Here is a 23,364-nt window from a genome sequence, read left to right as displayed (position 1 = left end):
GTTAAACAAAACCCAGCTAGAACGGTCAAGCGCCTAAATATCGCACACGACGAACAATAAACAACAGATAATAGACAACGGACAGTAGTTCCACTCACCAGACACCAGACAGCAAAGAGAGAACCAACACTCCATGTCAGCGCACTGGGGCAGGCATGCATACCTGCAGTTACATGGGTGACTGTCCTGGGTGACATGTTACAAAATCCTTCAGATTCTGGCCCCAACCACGGCAAGCAACCATGTAGCATCACTCACAGCGGGAGCCCAAATGCGAGTCTGGCAACGTGTAAAGCATACAAGAAGCATTCGTCTAGTCAAGTCGAGAAGACGCGGCCCGCGCGCCATCGGAGGAAATCAGAGTTTCGTCGTCCATCTCGTCCCATCCTGGTCCACCACGTCTTGTATACAAGCTTCACCATCGACCGCCAAGATTCCCGTCGGTGCTGGGCGGGAAGGACCATAATAAAGAGACGAGGGCACACCTATCCGCACAACCTCTGCCCGATAAGGGTAAAATAGCTGCCATCATGAAGCTCTCGTACAACCCATCCCATCTCCCCCTCCGTCGCCAGGCAAGCGACGTGCCGGCCTCACCACCCACAACACGACCGACTCCGCCTGGCATCTCTTATGAGCTCTTCATCGTACGTCTCATGTAATTCAGCTTCTCACAAGAGATTTGCACATTAACCCCCCGACGCTAGGGCTTCCTCTGGGCAGGCGTTGCCATCGCGACCATCTTCATTGCTAGCCGGCTGTACGCCCGCATCCGCACCTCACGCCGGCTCTACCTGGACGACTTGTTCATCTCGTTTGCCTATGTTTTGGTTGTGGTCACGGCTGCCCTGTGGCAGTGGGGTGCAAAGGACATGTACTACATTCTGAATGCCAATGCCGGGCTGGTCCAAGTCGGGCCCGACTTTGTCACGCGTATGCGCCGGTTTCTCCTCGTCTCGTTCATCGTCGAGATGTTCTTCTATACCGTTCTGATGCTGTTTAAGCTGTCGCTTCTCTTCTTCTTCAAGAGGCTGGGCAGCAGTGTCGACAGGTTCAAGTATTTCTGGTGGCCTACCCTCGTCTTCTCCATGTGCACATATCTCGTCGCCGTCGGTGACATCGACTACGAGTGCTTGTTTGGCAGTCTGAAGGACATCACGGTCCGCTGCAATTCCCCCTCTGGGACGTATTTCCTCAAGGTTACGCTGGACGTCAACTGCGCCCTCGATGTCCTTTCCGACTTTCTGAGTACGTCTGCTCGCTGGTCCCAAGAGACGAAACAAGTAGAGACTGACGGCGCTGAACTAGTCATGCTTCTTCCCATTCTTCTGCTGTGGAATGTCCAGATTCGTCTGGGCAAGAAGATTGCCCTCCTTGGCCTCTTCTCCCTCTCCATCATCACCATGGCCGTAGCCATAGCTCGAGCAGCCGACATTGGCGCTACGCAAAAGTCCAACGGGTTGCCCGACAGCACGTATCTGTGGTTCTGGAGCTCCCTCCAGTCGTTCCTGTGTATGTTTACTCGCTGCCCATTGTCCGGCCTCATTGCTAACCAGTGTCTCGTGAGAACGTAGGCATCGTAGTCTCGTGTGCGGCTGCCTTTCGCCAGCTCTTTGTATCGTCGACGCGATCAAACAGCACCCCCCTTCGCAAACCAACGAGAAGTTGCTACGAGCGCATGGCATCGAATTTCAGGCCCAGACGGCGGAAGCCCAACGACACCATTTTGTACGACATGCCAAGCACCCGCCAGACGGGCAAAGGCTTCAACGCCTTCGACTGTGTCGCCATGCGAGACGGATCCGAGGCAGATTCGCAGCATAGTAGCCAGAGCCCTGTTCTTGTTCCGCGTCTAGGAAAACCGGTTGCGGCTTGTTACAAGGCCCCGGATCAAAATCACACGCAGCCGAACCACATTACCAGGGAGGTTGAGTTTCGCGTCACACAGCATACGGGCTGATATGTGCCGTGAAGGCTAGGCTTCAGCGTCAGCCCGAGTGAGAAAGAGGCTAATGGTAGACCGTGGACCATGTTCTGCTTATCCCGTTACCCGTGTGGTGTTGTGTGATGGACAGATGGTGACTTGATGAGTTGATATTCCACCCTGCAGCCATGGTAAGACACGACATGCAGCATGTACGGAGTATATGTATGTACCTTGTGCTCTGTAGCTCCCCGTCTTGGCATGCAATAAATAGCAACCAATGAAAACTGTCGGATGGTGACTTGCCGAGGAGTCAGCCGCGTTGGTTGTATCGTGACTGGGGCCGTCATGCTGCGACGTTGACGTCGACCAGGGAGGCTTACGTCGTATTGTCTGACACCCGCGCCTGGTCAAGCCGTTACATGATGCCACGGCCCAACTCGACAACATGAGAGCCCTTTCATAGGCGGCAGGGCACTCCGTACGTAGCATAGGAATGATGCGCCTGTTGGTCCACCCCGGTTGTGCAGTTTCAAATTCTGCATCCGCCATCCCTCATGGACGTGGTCAATGCCATGTGCAGTCTGGTTACAATATTCCCATGCATGTAACCCCCATATGGACCTCACTAGCAGCACCTCCATGTCCGTCCCCCCCGATCAGCCCCTCGCCTCGCCCCATGGCCCAGGTGTTTTCATCAACACCACCTTTATCTAGCCGCTTCATGAATCATCACCGTCCGCGGGCTTGTCTCTCAGACACCCTCTAGCATGAACTCGATTCCCATCGTCCTGTGGGCTTGCCTCTTTATGCTCGGCGCGGTGGCGGTGCCGTCATGCTACTCTCTGTTCCGCAATTACCTGGCCGCTCGCAAGATCGGCCTTCGCTTCCATGTCATCCCCATCAGCCACCTCAACCACTTCTGGATGCTCATTGACAAAAAGGTTCTTGGCTATGTCAAGCTCGTTTTTGGCGAGAGCGCCTTTACGCGTTACAACTGGATGGGCTGGGAGCTGCACGACCGATACTACTCCCACCATGAACTGGGCGATGCCTTCATGCTGGTCACGCCCGGCCGCAACTGGCTGTATGTCGGCCATCCGGAGATCGTCATGGAAATCGTTCGCCGAAGGGACGACTTTCCACGATGCGTCGAGCTCACTCAGGTCCTTGATGTTTTTGGCCCCAGCGTCGGCAGCGTACGTCTCCTCTTGTTGATCCCGAATGCCAAACCCTGCAGAGTGAATCCCTTTTATACATTTGGATGTTGGTCCATGGCTTGCTCAATGTACATCTAGGTCGAGGGCCAGCGATGGGTGCAGCAGCGAAAGCTCATGGCCTCGTGCTTCAATGAGCGCTACAACGAGCTTGTCTGGTCCGAAAGCATATCGCAGGCAACCGACATGATTCGGTACTGGTCATCGCGTCCGTCGGTACGAAGCACGGCCGACGACCTCCGCGGCCTGTCGCTCGGTGTGCTGGCCAAGGCCGGCTTTGGCAAGTCGTTCAGCTTCCAAGGCTACGAGGAAACGTCGCATGCCGACCCTGCGGCCAGCTACAAGGACTCTCTCCAGCTGATACTGGAAAACTGCATCCTGCTCATTGCCATGGGGCCCAAGTTCTTCACAAACACGCCCTGGTTGCCGTTCAAATGGCGGCAACTTGGAGAGGCCGTCAAGGCCTTCCAGAGGGCCATGACGGACATGTACGAGTCGGAGAAGCGCAAGGTTGCCGAGGGCACGTCTGACGAAGGTACCAGGCGTACCTTCTTGTCATCCCTCGCCAAAGCGTCGCTTGATGCCAAGCAGGGCGAGGGCCTCACGGAGCGGGAGATTTACGGAAACATTTTCGTCATCAACTTTGCCGGCCACGACACAGCATCCCATGTCTTCACCTTTGCCGTGTATTTCCTGGCGTCCAACCCGGCAGTGCAGGACTGGGTGTCGGAGGAACTCCGTCATGTGCTGGGCGACCGGCCGCCGCACGAATGGAACTACACGACGGATTTTCCTAGGCTCAAGCGCTGTCTAGCCGTCCTTTACGAAAGCATGCGGCTGTATACCCCTGTTCCCGTCACCAAGTGGACGCGGGACAAGGCGCAAACTCTAGATGTCGGGGACAAGACACTTGTCCTCCCGCCCAACACCATGATATGCCTGGCGTATTCCTCGCTACAGACTGATCCCAGATGGTGGGGTTCAGACTCGCTTACCTGGCGGCCGTCTCGCTTTATAAAAGGCGAGGGGACAGACTTGGATGCCGAAGTGTTTGTTCAGCCGAGACGCGGCACATTTATTGGCTGGTCGGAGGGTGCGCGCGACTGTCCGGGCAGAAAGTTTTCGCAGGTCGAGTTTGTGGCTACCATGGCGTCGCTCTTGCGCGACTGGCGTGTAGACCCGGTGGTTTTTGAAGGGGAGACGATGGACGGCGCGCGCAGGAGAGTCCTCGATCTTATTGACAAGGAGTCTGCCATGGTGTTGTTGATTCAGATGTTGCATCCGGAGAAGGCGCCGCTTGTTTGGTCAACGAGGGAATCGTAGCAAGCGTTGTCTCGGGATACAAAAGCAGCCAGGCGGTAATACATCAGATTCATGGCACCCAAGTGGCCTAACGCGACTACTTCTAGGGCAATGGATGGATGGTGTGACAAGGGCTCAATAGAGGGCTTAGAGCAATATGGCTCAATTCATCTAAAAACAGACTTTGGTATCAAAGGTCCTTGGTTTTCCTCAGGGCCTCGTTAACCAAAGACCTCTTTAAATACAAGAAGTCGGTGAGGGACTTTGCCCTAGGCCTCGTGACCGTAGCCCTCGTCTAACAGGACCATTTCCGTGTAACAGATGGCAACTCTTTTCCATACTGTCTGTCCACGGAAATATAAGGGGCTACAGTTGCTGTTCAAGTAGAGTGCTCTCTTTCCTGACACTGTACTTTGGAACTTTAACAGCAGCAATTCAGTCCATTGTATCTACTGAGATTTACAAGGAGTTTATGATCGATCCTGTGCTTGGTTTCTCTACTTGCCTACAGGAATGGACATGCAGCACTGCCACACTAAAAAATAGCTTCTACATGGCACAGCAATGAAATCTGATGTTGTGTAAGATACAGCCAAACATTATCTTATCCATTTTATATGGCAGGCCAGCAGTAAAACTCAGCGTTTGGGTGGCTTTCCAGCTAGTCCGGCCAGGAACGTGAAAAATGGAGAAACGGACATGATCAATGAGAAGACGACCGAGAGACTTGAATAAACGAGTGATGTATTTAAAAGATTCTCATACTGGATTTCAATTTTCCTTGTTCATTGCAGCGTCAACGACAGGACGAACTGTTTCCAAGCTCATGGGGCCAGACACGACAAGTTCCTTGTCAGCCCCGGAAGAAGAGTTCAGAAGAAACGAGCGACGCGAATGTTGAAAATGACCTGAAATAACTACTTATCAAGCTCTTCCACCATTTTCTTGACTGCGTGAATAGCAAAACAAGCAGCGGTAAGGGTAGGATTGCAAGCATTCGCCTTGGGAATGACACCACACCCTCCGAGCACCACGTTTGGATGCTTCCACATTTGGCCATACTGATTGACCACGCTCCTCTCGTCGGCCTTGTCACCGATGCCAGCCTTGTATGTGCCGCAGATATGCAGGGCAGACCCTTGGGGCATGTTCTTATGCACGTCTTCCTTGCTGATTATGGCGCCAAGTCTATTGGCCACCGTTACCATGCTACCCCGGAGTTAGTCTGGAGTATACCTGGGGGACAAGCAAACAAGGAGATTATGATATTCTTGGTAACTTACTCCGCCCGCATGTCCGCCTGTCGCTGGCTCTTGTCCTCTGTAAAGTGGAATATTGGCTGTAGATGAGTTAGCTCAACCTGAGTTTTGCTTTTGCCATGGACGCGATGAAAAAGTCAAGCCAGGAAGATGGGGGCATGCATATGCTGACCTGCGGCATTCCAAACTCGTCCTGATACTTGGGTGAGAACGTGACGTAGTTGTCGCCGTTTTCTTCGGTATACCCGAACCAACGCAGGTCTACGACTCTGCGCTGGTCAATGTCTGCAGGGACTTGACCGTAGCCAAAAGCATCCCGGTGAATCTGAGTGTGCCAGCGCTTGTTAGTCTTGCTCTTCGTGTCCGTAAATACATACGAATAGTAGCATTGGGGGTCTGGGTCGTCGGCAGGAAAGGGCAGCGGGTCGAGTTGGAAAGTCTTGACATGTTTGGCGACCTTGTCTTTCAACTCGGTCCTGAGCGCCACCCACGAAGCATTGGCTTGCTGTTCGTCTCTTTTCTCTGCTTTCTCTCTTTCAATCCAATACTTGGGCGCGGTTGTATTCCAGAAGTCGCCCCAGACTTTCGGGAGGTCCTCTTTGTTTGGCTTGTTGGTGGTTTTGGTATCTTTTACCGGACGGCGTGTAGGATTCTTGGGGTCAAAAGGCTTCTCATCAACCACAGGGGGTTGAGTCATGACATTTTCGACGTGCTCCTTCCACAACTCGACCTGGCAGAAAGCCATGGTTTGCTCCGTCAAGTTCTTGCCCTGTTTGGAGGTGTTAGCAGTCGGTATCAGGAGTAGAATAAAGGTCACCTAGGAGGCGGTCAGTCTGTAAAAGCGTACATACCAATTCTTTCACATAATATGATGGCTTCTTGTCGTCAGTTGTAAAGCCTGAATTCCAAAGGATGCCTGGTGTAAGGATAGCGCCGGCACAGATGACAAATTTGTCCGCTGTAACATTGTACACGGCGTTTGTAAGTAAATGCTTCAGACTGGCACTGACGACTTTGACATTTTTGTCCTTGTCTTCAGCCAGGTTCAGTTTGACACATTGAGTATTTGGCCACACCTCAAACTTGTCATTCAAAGTTATTGGGTCACGCTCCCAGGCCCGTGTCGGCGGCACTTTGCTATACTTGGGATCTGACAACTTTTCCCGATGTCCGCGCACGCCGGAATCAAGGATCGTCGCTGGGCACGTCCACTCGACGTAGTTTGTATTGTCCGGGCTCTTATTCCGACGGCATGCAAGGGGCATGGCCTTGATGGGACGATCATTAAAAGCCTTCTCCAGGGTATGCATAATGAGGTGCTGCCGAACCGAGTGATCAAATGCTGTTGTTGTAGTGTTGAAAAGATGCTCGGCACGATCATAATTTTTATAGACCTCCGTGAAACCTGGCTGCTGCTCGTCTGGATGCTGCCTTGGCGTGCAGCATGTCCAGTGCGATCCCATGCCGCCCACAACACGGCTTGCAGCGGCCTCGGCAAGATTTTCATTTGCTTTTTGCGCCGGGTTTTGGCCATTTCTGATATAATGGGTGGCAGGATCTCCAGTGGGAACCGATAGTGGCTGCAATTGACCCTGTATCAATGTGAGTAAACATGAATCCTTGACAGATCGTTTTTGGAACTCGTTGTCGACAAACCTTGACAACACTATCAACCAATGCCTTATATTAGCCCAGAGGTCGTCATCGTGGCTCGTACCATGGCCGGGAAGGATCCTTACTTGGTAAAGAGACTAATATCTTTTTGAACAGCAACGCTATTCTTTTTATGCTCGCCGATCCGGAACGAATCCCTGGAAAAGGAAAAAGAAGTCGAGCATGAGTATCATGGCTTGAAAATGATGGGGACATGGGAAAAATCAACTGACTGTGGTCCAACATCGACCATGAGAATCTGTAAATCTTCCCTGTTTTTCAACTGAGCATTCACGAGCTCACGGGCAAAGACGGCGCCGATAGGCCCCGAACCCACGATGAGAACATCGACCTTGACTGGCAATGCTGGCTTCTCTTCCCTTTGCTTCTGGTCGGTAGGCATTGTAATGTTATAATCCTCACAATATATGCTTTTTAAAAAAAAAAAGAAATTGAAGTTTTCAAACCACCAAGAGACCGATGATTGTAGGTTGGCGGCTCCCAGTTTGATAACAGGCAATGCCATCGACTTTATATCCGGCAAAGTCGTAGGTGTGATTATGAGCGCAAAGTGCTTGTCCGAGGAGAAAGCACAAATTTGAAAAGCTTTGGTCTTGCAACCAACATCGAAAATTGCGACCAACATGGGAAATTCAGCCAGCCACAGCCTACAAAACAAGCCTCTGTTGGACATGGCTGACGTCTTGTACGAATCTAGAATGCACATTCACTGCAGCAAACTGACTCTTCACCTAGATGCAAACCACAGAATAAACAGCTGATTGAGTGGTGTGGGCGTACATGTCCTCTGCCATGAGATGAGCTTTTACTCCGTAGATGTGTCAGAATAAGCGGCTGATAGACGTGGCTGGCCTCTTGTCAGAACTTGAAGGCAAACCTTCTGCAGCGACCTGACTCTTGTTCCAAAATATAACACGTCACATTCCTGATCCCCGCAATAAGATTCGCCGCCACGTCCAGCTCTTCCATAAATTCAGAACTCGACTCATGTATGCAGATTACATGTCACTTCGTGTTACATGCTTGCCGGCTTCTTCTCTGCCATGGTCGAGACACGGCGGTAGATGAGCTGATATTGTGAGGCGCTGACGGCAGCCTGAGTCAATATCTGGCCGACAAACATGCGACTTGGCTCTAGTCATGGGTATAGCTGCAGATTAACAGCTGCTTTATTACTACTGCCGGGCTACTGCCGATTTCTTGGTCTTATATTAATTCCTATTCTGGTATATTTTACTTTAAATAATTTTAATTATATTTATTTAAAAATATATTAAAATATATTAATATTTAAATAATTACATTATAGTAATTATACTATTATACTTTTACTTGGTACTGGCTTTATACTGTATAATTCCTGGGGCAGTAAGCCCCCCACAAGGTGCTCGACTTGCAAAGAAATACGGAGTGCAAAGTTGTACTTCAAACATTGAAGGGATATCCCCAAATGACTGCCGAGCCGAGCCTCTGGACGGGAGGAGAACCTCATTTATCTGATTACTATAGACCAACAGGCGCCGCAGGGTTACTCGGCCGGCGATATTCCCGCTGGGAGGACCCGCCCTTATCGGCATGTTACAGAGGATTGCGGGGGGTCAATGGACCAGACTCCTCGCAAACAGGCATGTAAACGCCGTCACAGCCTTGCGAGCTGCTGGCTAATCAGTGGTAGCAACTCAGCAATTCCCTTCTGACGAAGCAAAGCTTGTGGATAAAGGCTAAGAATGCGGTTAACCGGCTTGCGTCCCACAATAACGCGGCCTACGAGCGGTTAACGCTTAGCTTGCAGCGTTCCGAGTTACGAAGCTCTCTGCCCGGCGTAAAACGTAAAAGCGATAAACTCAACAGATGCTGGTGAAGATGCTTGTGGCTCGTCGCGGGCAGTATATAGCCGGCGAGTATTTTATGCCTCTTGCCACTTTGGTTACTCCGCCTAAGCGTGGCTCATCACATTCCGTGCCCAAGAATGAATGCGAGCTGTCATAAAGTCACGGATGCGCTAGTCAGCGGCACGAGCCGCCAAAGTCACAACTAGTTTCTTTTTTTGCCCGCGGCATGTAGCGCGATTAGCCGAAATCTAGTAGCAGAGTATATTCGTACGCGCGGCTGTTAAGCTAAGCACCAAATTAAACCAGACAAAGTGGCGGTATATACTGTAGATGGATAGCTCTTGAGTCGTGTCTATAAACGTTTCCGCCAGGATGCGTTTCGTGGTTCCGTGTACATAGACACAGGCTGCGGCTGCGCGATTAACATGGTATGTGGACAGATGTGTCAATCATACCCTCCAATTCAGAGGGGCGTTCGTGTCCATGCGCTATGCTAAGGCACGTGGACAAATATGTCCGATTGACAACTAATAACACCAGACGGTTGCTTGACCCCTGTTGCGTTAGACGCGGGGACGTTCACGCGGTAGTTGAAGTTCTTGAACCGATCATTGATGTCTATTATTAACCGGCCCCCCCTGCAATGAGTTCTCGTCACGCCAGAGTAACTGTTGTTGGTGCCTTGGGGTCCAGGCCACAAGGGACGGGCGCAATTTAAATTTACTCGACGAGTATTAGCTGTCAGATACATTTGTCCACCTACCTTGTCAATCCGCCGCGTTGCTCAAGATCAAAGAGAGCGAGGGCCAATTGGTCGGCCGTACCACGTGGGGCCACGGAAAGAGTCAATAGATCAAGAAGTGCGAGTGCCTCGCCTGGACTTGCGACGCCGAGGGGAGCGTGTGCCACGGAGCCCGTGCGTGGTGGTCGGAGAGCGCAAAAGAGATGTATCGTGCAGAAGAGGATGTGAAGCATGTAGTTGAGCTGTCAAATGTGCGCCCTGCTCGGTGAGGTTGCTCTCAAAGCGTCTGGTCATCCAAGGCAGCAAGATGTAGGGCGGCTCTTCTTAATAGGCCAGGCCATGGTAAGCTACGTGCGGGGTGAACAATTGGGCTGCGGATTCGGCAGCCTCAACTTGTTTGGGCTAACTCAGGCACCCCAGACTGAACTTCCCTCCTAATCGCTGAGAGACTTGTGCATTAGCGACTGGTAGGCGTCACATCTCCCTCGCGCGATACACTACACAATATGATAGCTTGACAGCAAAGGAAGAGTTCCTCTTGACATCTGAAGCATTCTCTTGACGCGAATATGGGTGATCGAGGGCTAGAGAAGTACAAAAGCCGTCCTGCCAGTTCCTTCTCCTTTATACGCTGTTCCTTCTCTCTTTTTTTCTTCCAGCTTCCAGTTCCAAGTCCCTGAGCTAGCAACTCTTATACTCCAGAGAAACAGACCGTATTACAAGGTGTGACTCTTCCTTCAGTTCCCTCATCAAGGAGGCCTGCTGAGTTCCGGTAAAATATGAGGAGACACCAATAAGAACGACAATCATGCCGAGCGAGGTCGTGAAATGCCCTGGTGGCTGTGGCAAAGATATATCATCGGCTCAGTCGAAAGAGGATTGTCCCACTTGCGCCAGGTATGAGAACGCTTGACTCGAACATTTACTCTTCACGGCACCAATTTGACATAATATGTAGCAAAAAAAAGGGTAAAGCGGCTTAGCTCTGCGACGGCGCTGTTGGGAAAGGAAGGCCAAGGCGACGGTGCATGCTTATTAAAATTAAATAGCCAAATAAGTCGCCATCCTGGACAAAATAAATCTGCGTCTTCCTTTCAACTTCCCTAGTCCTGAAACGCTGCCCCTCTCACATTGGGAGAGAACTACAACTGCTCCCCCAGTTTTTCCTTCAGCGACGGCATGTGCTGCATCTCTACTTCAACACAGTGACCCAAGAGCCACTCGCGACACCGCTCCTTGTCATCCTCCTCATCCCCACACGGAGCGCTGGGTCCTTTTCGCTTCCAATACGGCTGCTCAAACCACTCGGGCCAGAAGCCGCCATACTCCCAGTCAATGATGGCATTGATCTTGAGCGTTTCGGGGTCGACAATGACGTTGTGCTGGCCCAGATCGTTGTGACAGAAAACGTAGCTCCCCTTGTCCATACCGGGCTTCGGCTGCCAGCAACTGTGCTGCTTCCAGAACCGGCTGTGGATCCGATTGGGAGCACATAGCAGCGTCTGGCCTGGCACCCCGGGCGTGTCGGATCGGAGCGACTTGAGCGTAGCCATGTGCTCGAGCAGCTCCTTGCTGACGAGCTCCTTCTGCTCCTCGGAGAGCTGGGACATGTTGACCCCCGGCACGAGTTCGGTACTGAAGTAGAAGGCCCCGTCGTCCTCAAAGGTGTGCTGAAGCCGCGGGAGCGGGATATTTGTCTTCTCCCGGAGGTATAGGAGGATCGCGGCGTCCGTCTTCCATCGCTGAGGCAGGGAGGCGGATGGCGTCCAGTTGGCGGCCGTTGTCATCCACTCGTGCCGCCGAAGGGTTCGCTTGATGAACGAATTTCCCACCTCGTAGTATTTTTTATCTGGAGTGATTCCAGTGCAACCTGGCTCACGGTGCTTGTTCATGTCTTGGTTGGACACCATTTTGGTGCGTGCGAGGGGCAAAAAGCAATCGAAGGATCTATAAGCCAGGAGCGCGGCTGCCCTTCCCGAAGTGACTAGAGGTAGATGAACAGGTATGGCTTTAGCGAGAAAACGTCTGATGGCTTTTATAAACGCAACGACCGCGCTTAAAAATAGTTCTAGCCGACGAGGAGTAGTTGCGGTTTTTGGACGGAGAGTGATGAAGCGGTGAGCAGCAGGAGAATCTAACCACCGTGAGAGATTGAGGCTGCCTACTTATACACAGTGGCGATCACGTGGTTACGATAGAAGCACGGAGCTGGGAACCCCTATTGATATACAGTAACGCTTTGCGGGAAGGCAAGCCTCTGAGCGCTGAGGCAGAGTCTAACTACTTCCACACCTGGTGTAATGTGACATGTCTCAAAGTCTCCTCCATCAACAAAATTGCTTCCGAGCAGACGTCGCAGATAAACTCAGTCCAAAGCAAGCTAGCCCACGCGAGAGATAACGGGATGTACGGAGTAATATTACTCCGTACCCGTAAACAATCCGCCGCACGCACCTCCTCGTCGGGAACTGTATTAATACCTCGTTGGCGATAGAAAACATATGCTCCTGTAAATAATCTAGTTTGAGCGTTCTTGTCCCTTCTCTATGTGAAATACACCATGCCGCTGAGATGCTCATAGTAAGTGTAATAACTTTTATGGCTTATCATCAAAGTGAGGTTCTCGAAGCTATTATTGGATAAAAGTGTACTATAATTTGGACCTGCACCTCAGGGCTGGGGGCATTGCCTTATCTGGTAGCCGGCATGGGCACTTATAAATATTAACAGTACGATGCGAGGTCCCCCGTTCTTATATAACACAGCGTGTTAATATATTATAAACGTTAAGTTTAGCTTTCTAGGTAGATTCTTTCACTTAAAAACGCGCACGTTATTTGTCTATCTCTGGCCTAGATCGCGCTGTACTATTTTATCTATTTAAGTTTATACTGTATATACGCCCACAAGCTGGCAGCTATTCTCGGAGTCTAGTTAGCAGCTACGCTACATCACCCTATGGGGTGTAATATACACACCCAGCTAACACTAGCACAAAGGTAGCGTCTCAGACAGCAAGGGTTGGTCTGCGATTTTGGCATTGGCGTTAATATTATTGCGCTAGAGCTTAGCACTAGTCCGGAACAAGCGGAAGAGGGGAAAAAAACTCTAGCCTAACCTTAATTTAACAAGATATAACCGATATAATATAATATATATATATAGGCGGAGTAAGCAGATAATTTATATTTTTTATCCCGCGTTAATATTATTTTTATATATACTTTACTTTTTCTGAGCTGCTGCTACTCGCTGTTTATAGCTTATGAAAAAGTGTATAGAAAGCTTTTATACTCCCTCTTATTTTTTTTATAGCTATCCAGATAATTATAAAGGCCTTATTTCTTCAAGTTTATTGTATTAGTATGCAAATATAAAAGCTATATATTATACTTATATAATATATCACTTTTACTAAGTTCCTAAAGCCTTAATATACTGTGCTACCTAACATGTTCTGTGCCCGTTTCTGTTCTGATTTCCAAGTTATGACGCTCTACCTGCTACGGGCGGTAAGTCTCCTCACAGCACCTTAGAAGGTCTATTGGCTTATGGAGAAACCCAGTGGTGTAGTTTGAAGGTCCCAGAGATGGAAAGACAGACTTCTAGGGGAAGACACGTTCTGCAGAGGGAAGTGCGACAAATCTTAGCTCCGCATGTTCAAGAGGCTGTACGCCGACGATGCATCAGGTTTAGGAGCGGCGTCAAGAAATCATGAGTTGGCTGCTAGGATGGGAGAGCGGTGGCAATTAGTAGAGATGAAAACTTTGCTTCTTTGGAAATACTGATAGTTTTCAGCAGTGCCTTATTGCTAGCATATAATCGTGGATATGGTTCAACTCTGATAACCTGCCACACGGTTACACGAGGGCTACGATCACGGGACCTAGGGCAGAACACCTTTATCTACTTCTTGTAATTCAAGAGCCTTTTAGTCAACTAGGCCTTTAAGAAAACCAAGAACCTTTAATACCAAAGACTGTTATTAGCTGAATCGGGTCATGATGCTCCAAGCCTTGGGCCCTTGTCATATTGCTATTGTCAAAATTAGTCGATACCGCATCTACGGGACTTTTGCTACCACTTTCAAGGTCTTTACGATAAGAAAGTCTAAGGCTAATATGTGCTACACTATTAGCACCGTGGGCTGGCGTGGAGGATGGGTTACTTATAAAGAAGAAATGCCTTAAATGCGTCTTCATCCTTAAACTTAAAATTGCCATGAACAGTCCTGCTAGTGTCAACGCGGCACAAGAGAAAGTCAAGGCTGTGGACACTTGCGACGCTCAGGAGCCTGGGAGTAAGAATATTAAACTCGCGTAAGTCCATTTCGGATATCTCCCAAACAGTGTACGACAAACCGCAAAGTTTCAGCAATGTGTAATCTCAACGTCGCAGTTATAGTGGCCTGTTTTTAGGCCGAAAAGGTGGCCCAAACACAAACCTGATAAAATGTTTCACGCTTATAGCCTATTAGATTGGGATTGGCTGGTTGCTTGGATGTCGCTTAAGTAATTTGACCGTCGATAATGGCACGTTTTGAACTTTAAGCTGCGTCTTGAGCTGGGATGTAATTGAGCGCTTCGCTGATAGTGAGGTTCAGACCATTATAGTACCAGACATCCTCTTTGATCTTATTATTGTTGTGCACAAGCTCCCGCAGTAAACATATAGACGCTATCGGTGAGAGAAGGTGAATCTCAACTTGGAAGAGGGGGGAAATCTCCAACATTCTCAGTAGTTAACCCGAGTTTCATTTCCAACTCACGTCCCCTGAGCAGCCACTCGTTAATCTTCTGGGATTGTTCGTCAACGACAAACAATCCGCTGTCCTTCAAATACTGTGTGTATCGACAAGACGCATCCAAGCGTTGTCGAATCTCCAACTCTAGTAGCCAATTCCTGTAACTTTTAAAAAACCTTGGAACGAATTCGTGGCGGGTTTCCCGGAACATTTTAGGATAAATAGCCCTGTAGAATACACAAATAAGACTGGTGGGGTGTTGAAGGATCCGGGTCAGGGGCAGTGTCAGTGTGTGATCAGAGTCCCAGGCTTCCAGCAGCTGGTCGTAATCACTGGAGACCTTGCTCTTTGCCTGCAGGACGTGGCAAAATTCTGCATAAATGTCCTTTGAAATTCCACGGAGAGAATCAATGTCATGCCCTGTAATCCACGGTGGTGGTGTAAAAAATTGTCGAGGAACGGTACTTGCCCACTCCCAATCTATAATACCCCGGATGTGGAAGTCATCATCGACGATGATGTTGGCGCACCTCAGGTCGGCATGGGTAAGCACAAATGGCCCCTGATCCGAGTGGGAATCAAGAATCTTGGGAATCTCCTTTGCCAGGATATGGAGTGCGAACAGCTCGAGCTCTGCGGTTTCGCGGGATAGTTCTTCGATAGGCATCCGATATAATTCTAAAAGAATATCATACAGTTCATCAACGAACCGAGTTGCTGATGTGAATGTCAATTGCCGCCGTCGTTGTTTTTGCATTTGAAGTTCGTTCATTGGCATAGAACGAAAATTGCCCACAACGTATTTCGACTGACCAGTTGGATCTGGAATCAATGAGCCTACAGCATGGAACTCCAATTTCCCCAACTGGACAAATATGTCAATGAGTTCTGAGAAGAATTGCGTTCGACGTTGCTCTGTTTCGTTTACCAGACTGTGTAAATCTAGCGATCGGCCAGGGATATAGTCCATAATGAGGAATGCCTGCATCTTGGAACTGTTCTTGATGATTGAACTTTGGCCAAATGCGTGGATGCGGGGGACCGGAACGTTTGTATTGTCCTGAATGTAACTAGATGATGATTTAGTTCCAGTGTGTTAGATAGTATTTGCGATATGATAATACATATTACTATATATTAATATTACTATATTATATAATATAATAGCTGTGTTATATACTATAATTTTATATAGTTATTATATAATATTAAAATCTAAGATATAACTATATATTATTATATTAATACTAAAATATAACTAACTTTTATAGCCTAATAAGAATAATAAAGGTTAATTATTTATATTTTTAAGGTATTATTAAGTAAAATTAGCTTAAAGCTTAGAATTTTATTTAAGTTTTTTTTTTTTCTTTTTTTTTTTTTCTTATTATTATAATAATTATTTAATTTATTATAAAATACTTATTAATATTATTATTAATATTTAATTAATATTTGGTTAATTCGCTTTATAATTAAATAAAATTATATATATAATACTCCCTCTAAAAGAGGTAAAACTACTAATATAAATTTATTAGGTAGCTTTACTCTTAGTATTATTAGCTTTATTAGGCTTTTTTATAGCTAATATAATAATTTTTTTAAAATTATATTTTAGCTTTATATTTTTAAAGGCTTTTTTTTTTATATTTTTAATAGTTTTATTATTTTTTTTAATTTTTATTAAGTTAAAATTTTTAACTTTATAATAATTTTTTTTTTATTATAAAAAGCTTTTAATTTAATATTAATTATATTACTTTTTAAGCTTTATTAGCTTTTAACCCTTAAAAGTTATAATAAATAACTTACTTATATTAAGCTTTTTAATACTTTTACTTATATTATTATTATTTATAAATAATTATAGTAAATATTAATAAGTGCTTATAAGAGATATATATATATAGGGGTAATAACTTATAATTAGTTATAGTCTTAATAATAGAAAAATAACTTAGATAAAAAGAAATAAAACTAACTTAAAATATAGGCAAGACTATATAAATATACTATATATATAGGTATTTTAGGTTTTTAATATAATTTAATATAAATTATAAGCGTAAAGTTATTATAATACATAAGGTTTACCTTTATAATAATAGTAGCTAAGATTATTATAAAATAGCTTTAATTAGCAGCTATAATATAATATTAATTATATTAAAATAGTTTACTTTTTTAGTTTTTTACTATTTTTAGCCTAATATAGCCTAATATTATTTTAGATTTTACGCTTATATAATACCTATATTATATATATAATTTTATTTAACTATAAAGCAAATTAACTATAAATTAATTAATATATATAATACTAATATTATATAAGTATAAAATCTAAAATAATATTAGGCTATATTAGGCTAAAAATAATAAAAAATTAAAAAAATAAATTATTTATATATTATAATATATTAAATATACTAGTATAATTAATATTATATTATAGCTTATTAATTATAATTACCTTATAATAGCCTTAGTTATTATTATATAATTAAACCTTATATATTATTATATAAACCTATTAATTTTATAGCTATAACTTATATTAAGTTATATTAAAAACCTAAAATACCTATATATATAGTATATTTATAAGGTTTCTCTTATATTTTAAGTTAATTTTATATTTAAGTTATCTGCTTTTTCTACTATTAAAACCCTATTATAAATAACTAATTATAAGTTATTGCCCCTATATATATATATCTCCTATAAGTATTATAACCGCTTACTTGCTAATATCTATTATAGCTATTTATAAATAATAATAATATAGGCTCTAAAAGTGCTAAGAAGCCTAATATAAGTAGGTTACTTATTATAACTTTTAAGGGTTAAAGCTAATAAGGCCTAGTAGGTAATATAGCTATTAATAAATTAAAAGCTTTTTATAATAAAAGGGATATTTACCTTAAAGCTAAAAATCTTAATTTTATAAAAATTAAAAAGGTTATAAAAATAATTAAGAATTTAAAAAAAAAGGCCTTTAAAAATACTAAATTAAAGTATAATATTAAAAAAGCTATAAAACTAGCTATAAAAAGAGCTAATAAAGCTAGTAAAGCTAAGGCTAAAAAGGCTAAAAAGGCTAAAAAAGCTTATAAGGCTAAAGCTACTAAATAAATCTATATTAGCGGTTTTACCTTTTCTAGAGAGAATATTATTATTTATTATATAAAAAAGTTTTATTTTTTTTAAATAAATATATTTTTATTTTTTATTTTTTTATTATAATTTAATTTAATATAATTTATTATATTTATATTTATTTAGCTTAATTTATTAAGTTATATTAACTTTTTAAATACTTAATATAAAGTTTTTATTTTTAATAATATATAATAAAAATATATTATTTATTTATTTATTTAATTTTAAATTCTTTTTTTAATTAAGTATATTTACTTTTTTATTTTTAAATTTTTTATAATATATAATTTTAAAATTATAATTTATAAAAGTTTTATATTATTTAATTTATTATTTATTTAAATTTTTTATAATTAAAAATAATATAAAATTTTTATAATTAATATAAACTTTAATTTAATATTTTATTTTTATAAAATAATATTTTTATTTTTTAAAATACTTAATAATAATTATAAGTTTTTTATTATAAATTTTATAATTAAATTTAAATTTATAGAAATTTTTTAAAAAAAATATAATTAAGTATAATTTTTTTTAATTATTTTATTATTTAAGTTATTTATTTAATATAAAATTTAAGGTATTTATTTTAAGCTTATAAAGTTTATTTTAATTAAGTACTTTTAATATAAGTTTTTTTATAATTAATTTTTAAGTTTAATTTATTTAAAGTTAACTTTTTTTTTATTAAATTAATAAAAAATTATAAAATATTTTTATATTTACTTAAAAACTTTTAATAAAAGTTTATAAATATAATAAATTATTTTATTTTTTTTAGATTAATAAATATTAATTATTTTTAAATAATTTTAATTTTTTTAAGCTTATTTATATTTTTTTATATATAAATATATATTTTAAAAAATATATAATATTTTAATAAAACTAATATTTTAAGGCTTTAATTAAAAGTTTATTATTTTATAAAATTTATAATACTTTATATATATATTATTTATATTTCTTAAAAGTATTTAAATAAATAAAAATATTATTAAAGTATATAATTATAAATATTTTTAATTATTTTTATAAGATTATATTAATTATTTTTTAAAAAATTATTAATATATTAATAAGCTTAAAAGATATTATTAAGTACTTATAATATTTTTTATTAGTTTAAAATATTATTATTTACTTATAATTTTTTTTTATTTATATTAAATTATAAGCTTTTTTTAGGTTAAGTATAATAAATTATTTAGCTTTTTTAATTTTATTTTATATTTTAATTATAAATAATAATAAGTATTAATTTTTAATTATAATTTTATTTAAGTATTAATAATTAATATATAATTATAATTTCTTATTTTTTTTAATATTTATAAAATTAAGTATTTTATTAAAAACTTTAATAATTATATATATATTTTTTATAATATATTTTTTAAATACTTTTTAAGTATTTTATTTTACTTAAAGTTTTAAAAATAAATTTTATTAAATATTAGTTTAATATTAAGCTAAAATCTAATTTTATAATTCTAATATAAATATTTTAATAATTTTATTTTTAACTTTTTATTAAATAACTTATTATACTTTAAGTATTTCTTAGGAATTTTTATTATTTTAGCTTTTAGCTTTTTAGTAATTATATATATTCTTAAAGGCTTATTATAATTTAAATAAAGTGCTTTTTATAAGTTATTATAACAGACTAGCCTGATTAGGCTATCGCGGGTGCTAGCCGTAGTTATCCTGGGGGTTACCTAGAGCCTTATAATTAATCGTGGAGCTAAAAAGGTATATATTAAATAAGTTCCTTATAACTATTTAATTTAATATTATATAAACTTATTATTATTATTAGATTTAGGCTTTAGCCTAAAATTATAATATACTTTTCTTTTATATTTTATACCTCTTAAAGCCTTTTCTTATAAGCTTAGGCTTTTAGCTTAAACTTATAACCTTATAAAAAACTTATTTAAATATAATAAACTAGCCTAATTAAGCTATTATAAGTGCTAGTTATAATTATTCTAGGGGTTACCTAGAGCTTTATAATTAATTATAAAGCTAAAAAGGTATATATTAAATAAGTCCTTTATAACTATTTAATCTAGTATTATATAGACTTGCTATTATCGCTAGGTCTAGGCTCTAGCCTGAGACTATAACAGTTACTTTTAGTATTATAACTATATTTTAGTAAATCTTATTAAAATTAGCTGGTTTTTTAATTAACTTATAAATTACTTACTTATAACCAGGATATCTCTAATATAATATTATATTTTAAAATTATTATAATATTTAATATAACTTAATATTTTATACTTTATATATTAATTAAAAGCTATATAACTTTTATATTAATTACTTTTTAGCTATATTTTATTATAATTTCTTTTATAATTATAAGTTAATAAAGCTTATTTTTAAGTATTTAAAATAATTATAATTTATTAATAAAATTTTATAAAATAAAATTTTCTTATACTTTATTATTAATTATTACTTAGATTTTTTTTTATTATAATTATATTAATTATAAAATATATTAATTTATAGTTAATTTACTTTATAATCAAATAAAATTATATATATAATATAAGTATTATATAAGCATAAAATCTAAAATAATATTAGGCTATATTAGGCTAAAAATAATAAGAGACTAGAAAAGTAAACTATTTTAGTATAATTAATACCGTATTATAACTACTAGTTAAGGCTATTTTATAATAGCCTTAGCTATTATTATTATAAAAGTAAACTAACTTTACGCTTATAACTTATACTAAGTTATACTAAAAACCTAAAATACCTATATATATAATATATTTATATAGTTTACTTTTACTTATATTTTAAGTTAATTTTATTTCTTTTTATTTAAGTTATTCTTTTATTATTAAAACCTAATATAACTAATTATAAGTTACTACTCTTATATATATATATCTCCTATAAGCACTTATTAATATCTATTATAGCTATTTATAAACTATTATATATAAAGTATATACTTATTAATATAAGCTTTTATAAAATAAAATTAACTAAACTAGCTTACTAATAATAATATAAGCTTTAAAAGTACTAAAAAGCCTAATATAAGTAAGTTACTTATTATAACTTTTAGGGGTTAAAAGCTAATAAAGCTTAAAAAATAATATAATTAATATTAAATTAAAAGCTTTTTATAATAAAAAAAATAATTATTATAAAACTAAAAATCTTAACTTAATAAAAATTAAAAAAAATAATAAAGCTATTAAAAATATAAAAAAAAAAGCTTTTAAAAATATAAAGCTAAAATATAGCTTTAAAAAAACTATTATATTAATTATAAAAAAGCCTAATAAAGCTAATAATATTAAAAGTAAAGCTACTTAATAAATTTATATTAGCGGTTTTACCTCTTTTAAAGGGTAAAAAATTATATAATTAATAAGATAAAATTTATAAGAAATTTATATATAAATAATACTTAACTTATTACTTTAACCTTCCTTTATATAATATAGTTTAGGCTCTAAAAAACACCCTTTTTTATATAGGTTTTTAGCTATTAAAAATACTTTAGGTATTACCTTAAAAGCAGGTAATTTTACTAGAACCTCTTATAAGGTTACTTTCTAGTATACCTTATACCTTAACTAAGTAACTTATTATAAACTTTTATAATATACTTAAATAAGTAACTTTTAAGCTAAGTAGCTTTAGGTTACTTTTAAAGGCTTATAATACTATTAAATTTGATTTTAATATACCTTTTAATATTATATTAAAAAGCTTAAATTTAGTATTATTATATATACTTAAAGGCCTTATAATAATATAAATTTCTTTTACTTATAATATTATTAATATTAATAATAATAATAAAGATTTTAAAGTTATAAATATAAATTATAATACTATAAATTAGTAGTAAATTCTTATTTTATTTACCCTTTAAATCTTCTTATTAATCTAATATTTTTTAGCTATTAAGCCCTTAAAAACCAGCTTTTTATTAAAGCTTATTACTACTTTTAAAAATATAATATAATAATATATAAAAATAAGATTATAATTAAAACCCTATATAATACTAGTAATTACTTTATTAATAATATAATAATAATATTAAATTTTTCTTATATATAGGTTTAATATATAATTTTTTACTTAATTAAGCCTACTTATAAGAATTATAACTAGCTACTTATTATTCCTATAAAAATTTAGGTTATATTAAAAAAAGCTATTTAGATTTTATTATATTTAAAGTGCTTTTTATTACTAAAATAGCTTTATAATAGCCTTATTTTCCTTTAACTTTTCTTAGCTTAAACTATATTTATTACCCTAATAAATCTTAATACTTATAGGTAATTTTAATTATTAAATTATAAGCTTAGCTATAATATATAATACTTTTACCTTAATTTTATATAATAATAGAATTACTTAATTACTAAAAATTAAAAGTATTAAATTTAATCTAATAAAACCTAGTATAATAAAACTAATAATAGTAAGTAATTTATAATAATATTTATAAATTATAAGCCTTTTTCCTAGTAATTTCCTATAAGGCTAATATACTTATTATAAATAATAATATTAAGAAATTTAATAAAATAAAAATATAAGCTAATAATTAGATATTTTAGGCTTACTTTATTAGCTTTTAAAAGGGTATATATATTATATAGAATAAGAAATAGGGTATAATAATAGCTATATTTTACTTATAGTAAATTTTACTGCTTTTACGTAACTTTTAGGTTTAGAATCTAACCTTTAAGCTTTAATAAGATAATATATTATTATATAAAGTATAATTAACTATTACCCCTTTAAAAAAGGTAAAACCGCTAATATAAATTTATTAGGTAGCTTTACTCTTAGTATTATTAGCTTTATTAGGCTTTTTTATAATTAATATAATAGCTTTTTTAAAGTTATATTTTAGCTTTATATTTTTAAAAGCCTTTTTTTTTATATTTTTAATAGCTTTATTATTTTTTTTAATTTTTATTAAATTAAGATTTTTAGCTTTATAATAGCTATTTTTTTTATTATAAAAAGCTTTTAATTTAATATTAATTATATTACCTTTTAAGTTTTATTAGCTTTTAACTTTTAAAAATTATAATAAATAACTTACTTATATTAGGCTTTTTAATACTTTTACTTATATTATTATTATTTATAAATAGCTATAATAAATATTAATAAGTGCTTATAAAAAATATATATATATAAGGGTAATAACTTATAATTAATTATAATTTTAATAGTAAAAAAGGTAAATAACTTAAATAAAAAGAAATAAGACTAACTTAAAATATAAGTAAAATTATATAAATATACTATATATATAGGTATTTTAGGTTTTTAATATAACTTAGTATAAGTTATAAGCGTAAAGTTTACTTTTATAATAATAATAGCTAAGGCTATTATAAAATAGCCTTAACTAGCAGCTATAATATAATATTAATTACACTAAAATAGTTTACTTTTTTAATTTTTTACTATTTTTAGCCTAAT

The 23,364-nt window shown here is 38.1% G+C and overlaps 5 protein-coding genes across 5 annotated transcripts; 2 read left to right on the top strand and 3 right to left on the bottom strand.

Moving 5' to 3' along the window:
- Positions 1-530: 530 nt before the first annotated feature.
- G6M90_00g079820 (uncharacterized protein) lies at positions 531-1,960 on the top strand (the record flags this gene model as incomplete). Its single annotated transcript, XM_014684467.1, has 4 exons — positions 531-647; positions 708-1,248; positions 1,309-1,512; positions 1,575-1,960. The coding sequence occupies 4 exons, from the start codon at positions 531-533 to the stop codon at positions 1,958-1,960; spliced, it is 1,248 nt and encodes a 415-aa protein (XP_014539953.1).
- Positions 1,961-2,694: 734 nt separating this feature from the next.
- On the top strand, positions 2,695-4,464 carry CYP714A2 (Cytochrome P450 714A2; the record flags this gene model as incomplete). Its single annotated transcript, XM_014684466.1, has 2 exons — positions 2,695-3,123; positions 3,223-4,464. The coding sequence occupies 2 exons, from the start codon at positions 2,695-2,697 to the stop codon at positions 4,462-4,464; spliced, it is 1,671 nt and encodes a 556-aa protein (XP_014539952.1).
- Positions 4,465-5,360: 896 nt separating this feature from the next.
- Positions 5,361-7,758, bottom strand: p2ox (Pyranose 2-oxidase; the record flags this gene model as incomplete). The annotated part of the gene is made up of 7 exons (XM_066131140.1): positions 5,361-5,652; positions 5,727-5,782; positions 5,875-6,471; positions 6,554-7,294; positions 7,359-7,368; positions 7,442-7,513; positions 7,589-7,758. 7 exons carry the CDS (start codon positions 7,756-7,758, stop codon positions 5,361-5,363), a joined length of 1,938 nt encoding a protein of 645 aa, XP_065987151.1.
- A 3,334-nt stretch (positions 7,759-11,092) lies between these two features.
- Positions 11,093-11,860, bottom strand: G6M90_00g079790 (uncharacterized protein; the record flags this gene model as incomplete). The annotated part of the gene is made up of 1 exon (XM_014684464.1): positions 11,093-11,860. The coding sequence occupies one exon, from the start codon at positions 11,858-11,860 to the stop codon at positions 11,093-11,095; it is 768 nt and encodes a 255-aa protein (XP_014539950.1).
- Positions 11,861-14,496: 2,636 nt separating this feature from the next.
- G6M90_00g079780 (uncharacterized protein) lies at positions 14,497-15,682 on the bottom strand (the record flags this gene model as incomplete). The annotated part of the gene is made up of 2 exons (XM_014684463.1): positions 14,497-14,627; positions 14,719-15,682. The coding sequence occupies 2 exons, from the start codon at positions 15,680-15,682 to the stop codon at positions 14,497-14,499; spliced, it is 1,095 nt and encodes a 364-aa protein (XP_014539949.1).
- Between the last annotated feature and the right edge of the window lie 7,682 nt (positions 15,683-23,364).

The sequence above is a fragment of the Metarhizium brunneum genome, chromosome 4, assembly GCF_013426205.1.
Source record: "Metarhizium brunneum chromosome 4, complete sequence".
Taxonomy (NCBI): domain Eukaryota; kingdom Fungi; phylum Ascomycota; class Sordariomycetes; order Hypocreales; family Clavicipitaceae; genus Metarhizium; species Metarhizium brunneum.
This window is presented reverse-complemented; position numbering and strand designations above follow the sequence as displayed.